We start from the raw sequence: 14,150 nt of genomic DNA, 5'->3' as shown, positions 1-14,150 counted from the left end.
TGGAAGTTTTAAAAAATATTACCCATCAGTCATTTCAACATTTCTATCTAGCATCATACTATCTTTTTTGTAGGTTCCATTGTTTTTTAAAAACAATGTATTTTGGAACTGTTTCAAATTAATGCACTAACCTAGTTGGTTGTAGTAGGTAAATAACAACAAAAAGAGATTTAACAATTCCACTTACTTCCTTTAGATTAAGACACCATGCTTTCAACACCAGAACAGGGTCCTAGATAGACATTCTGATTAAATACAAATTTTATTCCATAAAGCATTCATCAAAAAGACAAGTGTTCTTTTTCCTTTGTACTTTCTTTTTCACTTTTACTACAACCTAAAGTTTCCTCATTCAGTATATAAATTTACTTTTCAACAAGAGTATTATAGTCACTCTCAAATAATAGGAATAGGGCACTATCTGTTTTACAACTATACACAAGCATAAATTTTAGCTTTAAAAAGCTACATTCAGCTTGATTCTGGTTTTAAAACAAAACCACAGTCAAACTAAAGCACTATATATGGCACCACAACTTTTGGAAAGCTAGAATTTGTTGGAATGTTTCCCTTAAAAAATAGAGCAAATCATAAGTCAGTAAAAAGTTATATATTTTATCAGCCTACCATATAATCAATAAGAGTACAGTCACTTGCTTTCCTGAAAACAGAAAACAATTTAATCAAAGCCTTGCAGTGTATCTCATGCTTTTATTTCTTTGGATGGAGAATTGTACTTATTATTTCATATATCCCAGTCTGGCATATAAAAATTAGGAAACTGATATTATCTGGGATTACCACAAAAAGCAGTTATTCATAACAGAAAAATACTTTTCTAGAATGCTTTTTTGACTTGAAATTATTCGTGATCTGTTCTTAAAGCATTGCTTCCTGAAAATAGTCCTAAGTGACAGTTACTTAAGTAAATAAAATATTCAAAACATTTAAAAACTGTAAATAAATATCCCAGGTGGTGCTAGTGGTAAAGAACCCACCTGCCAATGTAGGAGATGTAAGAGGTTGATTTGATCCCTGGATTGGGAAGATGTCCTGAAGGGAATGGCAACCCACTCCAGTATTCTTGCCTGGAGAACCCAATGGACAGAGGAGCCTGAAGGGCTACAGTCCACAGCATCACAGAGAGTCGGATACAACTAAAGTGACTTAGCGCACAGCATGCACAAATAAATTTACATTCATAAAAAACTGAGGATGTCACTGCATTTTCTCAGTATTTAACCTTGGTATTGTAGCTTGGTGAAAAAAACAAGGTTATATAGTATTTCTCTTGCAGATTATGATCGCAACTCACTTCTCTTGAGCATCAGTTGCCCTATTTGTAAAATTAAAATAGTGCCTGATATTTAAAGCAATCAAATTATGATATAAAACATATGCTCTATTTAAAAAAATATTCTAAGGACAAAAGGACTATTACACATACTTTCACGTATAATTAATTTTTAGGCCAGCAACAGGTTGGCAAACCTGAAAGGGTTGCTGTTTACTCGCTAAGTTGTGTCCAGCATTTGTGACCTCATGGACTGTAGCCCACCAGGGCTCTCTGTCCATGGGATTTCCCAGGCAAGAATACTGGAACGGATTGCCATTGCCTTCAAGGAATCTGCGTGGCCCAGGATCAGACCCGTATCTCTTGCATTCGGAGGCCAGCTCTTTACCACTAAAGCCACAAGGTAAGGTCTTAAAAGGGTTATAAAGTAACTATTTCTACAGTTGGTGAACTGAGACAAAATCAAGGCTATTACATACTTAGGTAACCATACTTTAAAATATAAAAACCTTTTTAGCTTCCTTATAAAAAGACAGGCAACCAGTCTGACTAGTTGGTTGGCTACAGGCTTCCATTTGTCTCCAAAATAGGTATATTAGGGTTATTGAAACTATACAGTTAATTCATATATAAAGATCATATAGTACCTATTACAGTTCACTAAATATTAGCTAACATTTAATGCAGAGATGGAGGTGATAGTATCACTGCTTAATAGGTGATATATGGACCAAGAGCCAATACTCATGACAGTATTGTCAGTAAGTGTGTTAAGTGTGCACTCCTCAGGACTCTTACTATCTCTTGGTTATGAGATTAAGCTTACTTTCTAGGCATTATCTATAGTTTTCAGATGCCTCAAGTCAAAAATGTTTGGCTTTAAGATAATTAAAATGCCACTGGATATTAAACTTGATAACCAATATGCCACTAAAATACCTAATAAATCTAGGAGAGGAAACACAACTGGCTATGAGATAATTATTGAAGCTGGGCAATGGGTTTATGAGGATTTAGTGCACTGTTCTCTTTTACATGTTTGAAATTGGTGGTGTGTTGGTAAACTGGTTCACTGAGGTGGAAAATGCCCTGATATTCTGCACTTACCAGCTTCCATGGTGTAAATAACTCCTATCATGGCCAATTTAAGTTACCAACATGTCAGTGAAGGCAAAGTTGTGAACAGATGTGTAGAAATGGCTCCCAAGCAGTAGAAGCCAGTTTTCTGTAGCAAACTTTAAAAAGTTAAAAAACATTAAACTGAAGATCCAGTAATTATCAATTATCAATCCAGTAATTTTACAATCAAAATACGAAGCCTGTGCTTACTATTGTGATAGCCTTTTAATTACCACCACCATTCCACCCTAGCCTAGACTGAGAAGCAGTTCCATATTAAGTTATACTTCACCTTAAGCTTCATCGTAGCTTTCATTTATTTATATGTATTTGAGAAGCATTTTTAGGCCTTCCAATACACTTCTCAGTTAAGAGTGATCAAATAAACCATACAATCTCTGAGCACTTAAAAAATCTTTTCTTCCTATTGTCATTTTCCTAGCTTGTAAGCTTACTAGTTTCAAGTGCCATACTGATGTACTTTCCTGAACCAAATTTACCAGTTAATTCATTTTACTAGCAAGCAGGATGTTCAACATAATTAAAAACACAGAAACTTCGGTTGGTTTTTCTTAAACTTCTTTAAATCACTAAAGATGAGTACTGCAGTACTAAATGGCTAAATACTGAAAAGTATTCTACAGTACCCTCCAAACTACTGTATATAAATTCAAATTTTATTATTTGCTCAGTGTGGCAAATATCTATCACAAAATTGAGGGAAATAAACTTTTATGTAAATAAACTTTTATGTAAATTATAAAAGACCAACCAAAATCAAACCATGTTTGATAAAATGAACAATTTTAGATTAGAAGCCAATATATATTGTCTGTCTCATAGAGAATCCCTGGATATATAACAACTTCTAATAACTTTGTCTTTTATTCATGATGTTTGGGCATATTAATTTCATATTTTTAATGCTATTTTTTAAAGCAACAATGGAGGTAAGAAAATATCCTTTACTGTTTTGAAAATAGTTTTAGCATGTTCTTCTTTAGTCACTTAAGTCGTGTCAGATTCTTTTGTGACCCCATGGACATAGCCTGCCAGGTTCCTCTGTCCGTGGGATTTCCCAGGCAAGAATCCTGGAGTAGGTTGCCATTTCCTCCTCGAGGGAATCTTCCGGACCCACGATTGAACCCACGTCTCCTGCACTGGCAGGCAGGTTCTTCACCGCTGAGCCACCAAGAAAGCCCAGCATGGTCTTACTAAATTTAAAAACTACCATTTAACAAAGTTAGTAGGCCAAAGTATTAACAGCGTGAACTGGAGTAAGTCTGGTCGAAACTGGCTTTATAATTTACAACTATGACTTTAGGCAAGTTACTTAAACTCTGAATTTATCTCATTTGTGAAATAAATACTTGTAAGCCTCTTAGGGAATATTAAGATTGACATTATGCATGTAAAGCACTTACACTGCCTAGCACATAGAAAGTGCCCAATGTTAGCATTATTATTATGGTATGAAAAATCAAATCCAGTATTTGCAAAATCTCTACAGTGTCAAATATCAAAGAAGTAAAAATTCAATCTCACAAAATTCTTGTTATAGTCACTGAATCTTCGGATAAAAAAGTTTTGAAATTAAGAATAAAAAACCACAAGTTATATAAATCATCAGTAAATTCTTCCTATAAACACAAACTATGTCCATTTATCAGATTCGTCACAACAAGAACCTGAAGGTCCCCTTGTACCTATAATTACTTTTTTGTCTTTTAAGTACTGAGTAAATCTTATCAGTTTGGTTGATGAGATGTTGGAAGAAACCACAGAACTACACAAAGAACTCATATACTATTATAGAATGTCTGGTCCCTCCTGTCATATTATTTAATATAGCTGTTGAAAACCTTCACAAAAGAAGCTGTAATTTTTTTTTCTCTATATACAAATACAAGTTAATTAGTTCATCTATTCAGTTGCAATTTTTTTATTTTTATAAAAACTTTGAAAGTTAATTTCCTAAGCCTTTTACAATAAGTAAACTTCAACTTCACAGTCTGTCAATTTTGAACTATTTATGATTAAGGAGAGGCTTAACACAGTAATATCTCAGACAAGGAAGAGGGCATTAATTCTGCAGGCAGTTAGCAATAAAAATGCTAACCCTGAACAGTCACTGACCATTTCCTTATACAATACGGGTAGAGATGTAGACTACAGAATGGAAACAAAAGTAAACATAAAACTTGTCTTCCCCAAACACAGTTTTCTACTTTATACAAGTCTTGACATTTACCCATGACATCAACAAAAATTACTGCACTCAGGGAATTAGTTCTCCCCCCAGCCCACCCCACCCCACCCCCATCAAAAAAAAAAAAGCATATATATTTTTAAGTTAGAAAAAGTGAATGGCAATTTGCAAGCAAAAGAAAACCAGATTCACATTCTACTATTTACATTTCTTCTGTTCACAGGTCAAAATGTTTCATTAGATAATTAAAAATAAACACTTAAAAATGCATTTTACCGCATCAATACTGTGGGGAGATAATTCTGAATTTAGAAATGCTCTCTAGAGCAAAATTAACTTAACCTTGCGGGGGCCAACCGGTCTATCATTCAGATCTTTAATAGCAGCCATAGCTTCATTGTAGTTTATCATGGCAACAATGGCTTCCCCTGTAGGTAATCCTTGCTCATTATACTGTATTGAAACTGAATCAGGTATGATTCTATAACCATGGAAAAAGTCTAAAATCTCATTAACATTAGCTTTAAATGGAAGATTCATTATCTTAATAGGTGTTACTCTACCTGAATTACAATTTAATTTTGGATCAGGCATAAATCTCCCCTCAGGAAAACTTCCCATATTACGCTTTCCAAAATCAAATTTGCCACCTTCTGGGCGACCAAAATTCACAAAAGGACGATGACTTCTAAAATCAGGGGGGCTTCTAAACTCCTCACCAGGAAGTCTAAAACTGTCAGGAACTCTGGAGTCCTCCTCTGGAGCTTCCCTGAGGTCTTCCTCCGGGAGCCGCCTGAAGTCCTCATCAGAAGGGCTTCTAAAATCTTCCTCCTGAGAACTCCTGAAGTCCTCTTCAGGAGGGTGCCTAAAGTCTTCATCCGGAGGGCCCCTGAAATCTTCATCCTGTGGGTGCCTAAAATCTTCCTCTCGAGGGCGCCTGAAATGTTCCTGGGGAGGCCGCCTGAAAAGCTCCTGAGGCGGTCGTCTAAAATGCTCCTGGGATGGCCGCCTGAAGTGCTCCTGCGGTGGCCGCCGGAAATGCTCCTGAGGCGGTCGCCGAAAGTGCTCCGGGGGCGGCCGACGGAAGTGCTCCGGGGGCGGCCGTCGGAAGTGCTCTGGGGGCGGCCGCCGGAAGTGCTCCGGGGGTGGCCGCCTGAAGTCGTCGGGAGAACCTCGGAAATCCTCCTCAGGAGACCGCCTGAAGTCATCCTCATGGGGCCGCCTGAAGTCCTCCTGGTGGGGTCGCCGGAAGTCCTCCTCAGGAGGTCGCCTGAAATCCTCCTCTAGCGGCCGCCTAAAGTCTTCTTCAGGTTGTCGCCTCCATTCCCCTGGGGGAAGTCGTCTGAAGTCTTCCTCAGGAGGCCGCCTCCAATCCTCCTCTGGTGGCCTCCTCAAGTCTCCCTCTGGGGGCCGCCTCCAGTCCTCCTCCTGGGGTCTCCTGAAATCTTCCTTGGGGGGTCGCCTGAAATCCTCCTCAGGTGGCCGCCTCCAGTCCTCCTCCCTTGGGTACCGGAAATCTTCCTCCCGAGAGTGCCTGAAGTCCTCCTCAGGAGGCCGCCTGAAGTGTTCCTCCCGAAGGCGCCTGAAGTTCTCTGGGGACCGCCTGAAATCCTCTGGGGAATGCCTAAAGTCTTCTGGAGGGCGTCTATCAGGTAGTCGGAAATCCCCCTGAGGATGCTTGAAATTGTCCAGTTGCCTCAAGTCCTCTTGCTGATGCCTAAAGTTTTCCGAAGGGCCAAATGCATATATTGGTGGATCATTTGAGTCAAATGAATGGGAATGATCATCTCTATCACAAGACTGTGAATGGTCATGCATTCTTTCACTAGACATTGAAGAAAAATTTACACCAAACTCCTGCATTTGTGCCTCAGATATGAGCCTTAACAACACCTCTGTCCCCAAGAATCTCCGTCGGTTTAAACGTTCAGCTTTCACGGCCTGTTCTTCTGATTTGAATTTCACCAACGCTTCTCCTAGACCAACTCCTTTGTCATCATAAAGCAAGCAAATGTCATCCTCAGCAAGAGAAAAATCAGCAAAGAACTTCTGCACTTCAACTTTTGTAACATCAAATGGAAAATTTCTTATATATATGCACAGTTTCTGGCCAGAGTAGCCTTCTTGAGAGTGTTTTTGTGAGACCTGTCCAAGTCTCTCTTTCTCTGCTGATGCTGGTCTTTTCTTTTCATAACACTCAATGAACTTCAGCATCTGTTCCCTAGAAACTGGATCAATATAAACTGGACGATATTGTAAAACAGTCTTATGTAAACCCAGAGCAGTGTTATAGTCTTTCAGCGTCTTGAACATCACAAAGGCATATCTTGTTCTTCTTTCATCTTTATATAAAAACCTAATCTGTTCATTTGTCAGATCAGTATCTCTAAAAAAATTTCTTAAGTCTCTTTTGTTGATACTTACAGACAGATTTTTTAAGTGAACATAAAATCCGAGAGGAGAACGAGAACATGTTCTTCTGGGAGATTTTGAATGAGATCGTTTCCGAAAATGTCTATCATTAATTCCTCTTGGTGGTGAATGTTCTTCAGTCCTCATAGAAGTCTCACCTTCCTTAATTAAATTACCTCCAAAATCAATCCACTGTTGTTCTGAGCCTTGCATTACTTCAATAAATCTTGAACCCATAAAACTTCTATGACATTTAAGACCTCCTGAAGCATCAATACATGAGGCAAATTTTACTATGGCATCACCATTATTTCGGCCATCATGATGCTTTAAGAAAATTACTCCATCCACACATAAACCAGAGAAAAAGACACGTACATCATCTTCATTTACTAAGTAAGGCAAGCCTCGTAGAAACAAGTAAGGATTCTCAGCTTTCAATGGCCGTGTCTTTCTTGGCCTTAAATCACCATGTCCTGTACCATTAGTATGAAACCCAGCATCTTGATTAATCGGAGAACCATATCCAGAATTACTTCCTTCTTCTTTAATAGCCTCAACAAAATTAGATAAGCTTCCAACCCCTGATGCCCCAGATCCTGGTCTCTCTCTTCCCATGCGGTCAGTTCTTTTCATTTCTATAGTCTTCTGCATTTCTGCCTTACTACTAAGAAAGAGCTCTACAGATGAATCCTTGATAAACCCTCCTGAACGACTTACAGCACGTCTTGCATCTTCATCTGTTGCAAAAATAATAAAAGCCTCCCCAATTTCCCCTCCAATTATATGCACTCCTCCATCAGGAATAGTCAATCCCGTGAAGAAGTGACGGATATCCACAGGCCCCGCAATAAAAGGAAGCCCCAGTAAACGGATGACTACAGCCATGCTGAGCGCAAACCACAGCAATAATGACCTGCAGACAGAAAGGTACACATAATAGCAAGTCTTATTTTTGAAGTACCTAATCCAAAACTAAGCTTAATAATTACTGGTCCCTACCTTCTTCAGCATTTATACATGAAAACAAGATATGAGTTCACAAAGATATTGATTGTATCTAATTCTTTAAACAAATGGAATAAATTTTCACCCAACTAAATATACAAATAAACCAGCTACTTTGAAGAAACATTTCCTATCACCTATCCTATACAGTGTGAGTAGAAAAAAATGTCACATCTCTGTAAGTCTGCCAAGTGCTACTTCACAACAAGACCAAACTATTTTCAGACAGATCTGCTAGTGAAACATGAGAGCTTTGTGGATTAAAGAATTTTACCAACCACAACAAATTTTACATACTTATAAAAGCCATCTATGGACAGTATATAATTTCTGCTCATGATAACAAACTGCCTACCACTAGTGCATCACTGGCCAGACATAAAGTACAGAAGCCATGCATACCCAGGTGTACTATTCTAATTTTCTTTTTCTCAAGCCTCTGTGAAAAGCCTTAAGCTCTGGATATCTTACCTTTTTATTTCTTGCAGACCTGTTAATTCTGTAAAAGCAACTTAACTGTGGAAAGAAAATGAAATATAATTAATCCTTGGACCCTGTAATTGACCTTAACGCCAGATTAGGATATTCACTTCACAATTACCTATTAAAAGTGAAGCAATATAAGGAGGCATAACTAAGGGTATTACAAAATGGTTGTCTTTGTTCCAAGGGGAAAATTAATCATCTTTTAGCAAAAAGGTAGAAATTCCAAGGAGACATCTGCAAATTATTTAGAAACAAAAAAATCTGAAAACTTAACAACTGGTCCTTAATTGAAAGTGGCCCCAGAAAAAAGTGACAGAAATGTTATATATTCTGATTGGACTACTGGTTACCTGAGAGTATAAATTTATCAAGGCTAAATGAATCCATCCTTAAGGTCTGTGCATTTGACTGGATGTGAATTTTACAACCAATTTTTAAAAATCCTTTCTACAAGTAAAATGACAATTTAACACCAAAAATTCCCAAAACCCTATCTTCCACTTGAAGAAACCAGTATCTAATTCATCATTTCCAACTCTCCTGTAAATCTTTCAAATCATAAGAGCAAATCAAATTAATAAATGATACAATAAATTTAGAAAACCATTTTTAAAGCAATAAATCCAAACCAATGGCTACCATCTGGACATAATTTTAGGTTCTACAGAAACACCCCACACTTCCAAACATGGAACCCAATTTCCTGACTCCACTAAGACAAATAGTAAAATATCCCTAAAATCTAAAATCTCAATTTCTACTACTCTTATAGTCTACTATTGCTACTCTGTATCTTACACTCAAATTTTATTATGCTAATAGGTTTACCCTATTTTGAACAACTGTCCTGCCTTCTGGGGAAACCCAAATGACTATGCAGAAAGGTAGAAACATAGTAAGAATACATTAATTTGGAATATTTGGTGATATCAGTATTAACTATTGAAAAATCTCAAGACTCCTTACATCAAATACTTTCAGAGATACCCAAACTAAGTATTCTTACCAAATATGTTTTTTAAGACCTGTTAAGTTAATGATTATAAATTATGTCTTTAATGAGCAAGTGTTTTAATTCAGTACTTACACTTAAATACCACTCATCCACAAAGTGCTGTCTGAAAACATGGCCTTTGAGGTCTGCAAAGTCTATTTTCCTTTGAAAAGGGTCCATAGGCTACTTTTCAAACTACAACTAACGATGATATCAAGAAATTAACTGGCATTTTTTACACATTTGAATTATCAATGCCTAATTGATATTAAAAGTATTAGTGAGGTTGACTAGAAAATACTAATGCATGAAAATGGTGGGGTGGACATAGGACATATCAAAAATCTTTGTTATGTTCCACTAAATATTACAATGAACATAAAAAATAGTTCTAAAACTTAGTCTATTAGACAATATCTGCATGATACCCCTCAACCACCCCAAAAATGAGTATAAGCTTAATTTCTTCAAAAAACCCACACCAACATTTTAATAAAAACTACAAATGGCTTCTGGAATAGTTGTTCACATTAATATTCCAAGACCCTTTCCTGTGCAAAATGACTTAGCTCCTGTTACTTTTAGAAAGTAGTGTAAAACATTTTATCTCTGCTAAACTTTTAAAAATGTGAAAGGAAACCTATCTACAAAAATAGCCGAAAACATTTCATTTCACAAAATAATTACCGTCAAATTTTTAAAAGTCTTATAATTTATCCTAATTTGAAAGCAATAGTTTAACTAAGTAGTTTCATGAGTACAAATTCATGAACTCCAATTCAAGAATATTAAAAAAATTTCTAATTTGCCACAGTGAAACATAACTATTGCTTAAAACTTTTTTGCCCTTGAAATAGAAGGGTAATGTACTATTTAGCCCTCTACAGAAATACACTTAGGAGATCATCTATAAGAAACCAGCTATCAAAATGAGCAACTTTCCTGTGGTTTCCACGTGATTTTCCTAAGCAAATACCCCAGAAATTCTATTCTTAGAACACTACACAAAAAGCAAAAAACCCTACTCTACATTTAAAATGTTTCTTCTTATGAATGCAACAAAACCATCTTTATAGCTGTGTTGATTTAAAGACAGTGAGCTATTACAACTTCTAACCTATAAAAAAAAAGGCAAGTGAATCCTTAAAAGCTCATTTAAGGGTATGTGGCTGAAATTAACAAGCTCATTTTAAATAACTTAGCTGATTTTATCCAACGATTCATCCCACTTAATCATTATCACAAAAACTCCACGAAATGCTTATTTTCTAATCAAGCCTTAGAGGGAAAAGGGAGGAAAGCTAACTTGAAATGGTATTATCTCAGATCCATTTATCTTAACTAGAGAATAGCAAGTCATTTTCCAGACATGGTGAGGGAGAGATAACTGCTATTTCTTAAAACCTAAAGTCATGATGAAGTACATTTAAAATGCAAGAGTGAACCCTGTAGAAAATAATCTACCCCACTCCATAAGGATTCTTTATGACGATTTGCCTTTTTATCCTTTTATAACGTAGATGATTAAAATCAAAAGCCAAAGGCATGACGACAGAGCCAAGTCCCCAGTAGAAACTGGAAATGAAGACGAATCCACACGGCACAGGAATTCCCATTAACATCCATCCTCCTCAAATGGGGATCATCCGAAGGCATTGCTTCTATAGCCCAAAAAGCCTTTGTCCATACTCCCAGGGGTCAGAGCTTCCTTCTTTTGCTCCAGGCCAAAGTTCCTACGTGGGATCCGATGCTCTTGCCAGACCTTCAGCCAAATCAGCCTTCAAATCAACCTGGACCACCCAACCTCCGTGCCTTTCCGGTACACCGGCTCAAGGGCAAACATTCCGCCCCGACTCGCCCAAGGGTGAGCTGTCCCTACATCTAAACATTCGGGCTCCCCTCAAGCCTAAAACTAGCCGGGCCTCCAAGCGCTTTTCCTGCCACCACTGACTACGATGACATAGCAAAGAAAAACCAGTACCTATGGAATCCTTCCAGATCTCCACTCTCTCAAACCGACTGGCAAGGGCACGCACGACACCACATGGAGGGTGCCGGGGAAGTCGGGTGCGTTTAGCAGGGAAAAGAGGGTGCCCTGACGGCAGAAGCTACGCTCGCTGCTGGCGCGGCCCCGCCTTTCCCTGCGCTTCGTTCCCGGCCGCCAAGCCCTCCCCACGCCCGACGCCCCTGCGGTAACTGCTTCGCACTCGGGCGATCAAACACACACCGCTGCCGCCGAGTCGGAACCCCAAGGCTGGGGGCGGGGAGCACTCCTCGTCCGCAGCAGCCTCCCCAGAGCCAGGAGAGCCCTCAGCGAGCCCAGAAGAAGATGGCGCCCACTCTCGCCCCTTCGCTCCGGACAAACGGACGTACACTGGCTCTGCTCATGCGCTCTGCAGGCGTCCCGCTACCCCCTCCCCCGCCGCCCCGGCCCCGTCTGCGCACGCGCCCTAACGCTCGCAGACTTCCCGTTGTCAAGAGGGAGGGAGGCGGCGCCTGGGGGCCCGGCGGGACCGACCTCTTGGGCATGCTCAGAGCCTGCGCCGCGCGGGACTTTCCTCGGGGCTGGCACAGAGCTTCCGTTAACAGAAGTTTGGGGTCAGCACATGGCTGTGATGGGAAACCTGTGTAACAGCCGAAGTACACTGGACGAACGTTCGTGATTCCCAAGGGCTACGAAAAGACTCGCAAAAGCAGAGGAAACACTTTTGGATGCTGAGCAAGGCCCCATGGGACTCCTGGGCGCGGAGGCCTTTTTGTCCCCTTTTTGTTTCTTTGGCTTCCCTGGTGGCTCAGACGGTAAAGCGTCTGCCCGCAATGTGGGAGACCCGGGTTCGATCCCTGGGTCGGGAAGATCCCCTGGGGAAGGAAATGACAACCTACTCCCAATATTCTTGCCTGGAGAATCTTATGAACAGAGGAGCCTGGTAGGTTACAGTCCATGGGGTCGCAAAGAATCGGACATGACTGAGAGACTTCAGTTTCCAGCCTCCATGGTCTTCTCTCAATTCCAAAAGGCAGCCGTCAACATCAACAGTTATTCAAATAAGAGAATGATAATAATTATGGTATGGTGGGTGAAGTGAAGTCACTCAGTTGTGTCTGACTCTGCAGCCCCATGGACTGCAGCCTACCAAGCTCCTCTGTCCGCGGGATTCTCCGGGCAAGAGTACAGGAGTGGGTTGCCATTTCCTTCTCCAGAGGATCTTCCCAACCCGGGGGTGGAACCCAGGTCTCCTGCATTGCAGGCAGATTGCTGTCTCCTGAACTGTAAAAGGCAGGAACAGTTCCTAGTTAGAGGAGGAACAGCAACGAAATCTCCACAGGCAGGATTTAAGGACCAGAGAAGCTCACCAAGATTAGGAGACTGGATATTTTTGCTCGAACCTGTGCCTCCTGTGTCCTGCATTGGCAGGCAGATTCTTTGCCGCTGACCACCAGGGAAGCCCCGCGTCACTCCTGATCATGCACAAAGCTGTTTTCTTTGGGGTCTGCTTTCCTCAAACGGTTCACCACTTTCTGTGCAACAACTTTATTTTTTCCAATCAGAAACAGTCAGCTGTAAGTCAGACCTATTTCCTTTTCCCTCGATAAAATTCAACTCCATTCCACCTGCCATCTTTACTGATAACTTACACCCTGCTTTCCTATTGTTTGCTGAAAATTTTTTATTTCTGTTAGCTTTAATCACATAGTTTTATTAGAATCCTCTTCTCTTAAAACCTTCATTTCTTGTGAAAATTAAGAAGTAAGCAATTAATGTCCTCTGCATTAGTATTTTGTAGACCAGTAACAAATACCAGTGATAATTTCTAAAAAAAAAAAAAAAAAGCTTTCGGATTGAGAACATTGCAGGGCGGCACCAAACGTATTAATAGTGTTAAATATCTTTAGTTTCTCTGTAAAAGGAAGTCAGTGTTCAGTAATTAATGTTTCAGTATCTTATTTGGGAATGACCCAGATATTCAATAAACTTTCCTCACTTTTTTAATGCAACTCCAGAATTTTAAGTTAGCAAAATTGCAAAGACTATTTTAGACAGAGATTTCCAAAGCATATTCATTCTTAACAGTTTATCTAAAAGTTCTAATCTCATTTACATTTTCTGTCCCTAAAAGCTTCTTTATATTGAATTGGGCCACCACCAGCTGGGAATGTCGCTTATTTTGCTGATCCATTACAAAGAGCATACACTGAGGCTCTAGGACTACTCAACCATCTTGGATCTATTTGCCTCTAATCAGCCTACGTAATTTTCTTGGGTGATGTCTTTCTTTCAAAAGTTGTGCCCAGCCCCCTCCCCTCCTGTTTTATTTCCTACTCTCAGATATTTTACTCCCACATTCTTATGGGAAGCAGAGGGGTGACGGTCTGTCTTGTGTGTTTCAAGGCTGAGTAGGGGGCACCGAGGCCGCCTGGCAGGGAAGATCTCTGGATCGATGGGCCTCAGGGGCAGGACAGCTCCTTGTAATTCACATGGGATGGGACCTCGCCTAGCCATCACTATGATGTGGAAATGTTGTGACTGCTTCCTTAGCCCTCTTGTGAATCTCCTTAATAATCCTTTTTTGTAACAGCATCAGCGTACAAAAATGTACATAAATAACAAAAGATATGGTAAACATCTG

At 39.6% G+C, this 14,150-nt stretch overlaps 1 protein-coding gene across 2 annotated transcripts; it reads right to left on the bottom strand.

Annotated features, from left to right (window-relative positions):
* Positions 1 to 3,968: 3,968 nt before the first annotated feature.
* On the bottom strand, positions 3,969 to 11,905 carry RBM12B (RNA binding motif protein 12B). Of its 2 annotated transcripts, none has more exons than XM_043880543.1 (3): positions 11,750 to 11,905; positions 8,514 to 8,558; positions 3,969 to 7,950 (listed from the first exon to the last, which is right to left on the bottom strand). In XM_043880543.1, exon 3 carries the CDS (start codon positions 7,920 to 7,922, stop codon positions 4,944 to 4,946), a length of 2,979 nt encoding a protein of 992 aa, XP_043736478.1. In that variant the 5' UTR covers positions 7,923 to 7,950; positions 8,514 to 8,558; positions 11,750 to 11,905; the 3' UTR covers positions 3,969 to 4,943. The 2 variants fall into 2 exon arrangements, with proteins under 2 accessions (XP_043736478.1, XP_043736479.1); XM_043880544.1 differs by having other exon boundaries at positions 11,504 to 11,898.
* Positions 11,906 to 14,150: the final 2,245 nt, after the last annotated feature.

The sequence above is a fragment of the Cervus elaphus genome, chromosome 21 (assembly GCF_910594005.1).
Source record: "Cervus elaphus chromosome 21, mCerEla1.1, whole genome shotgun sequence".
In the NCBI taxonomy this organism is placed as follows: Eukaryota; Metazoa; Chordata; class Mammalia; order Artiodactyla; family Cervidae; genus Cervus; species Cervus elaphus.
Note: the sequence above shows the minus strand (reverse complement) of the source record. Positions and strands in the feature narration are given on the sequence as shown.

Coding starts and splice junctions, on each gene's coding strand:
- RBM12B (XM_043880543.1), bottom strand. CDS start 7,922: ATGGCTGTAGTCATCCGTTTACTGGGGCTTCCTTTTATTGCGGGGCCT.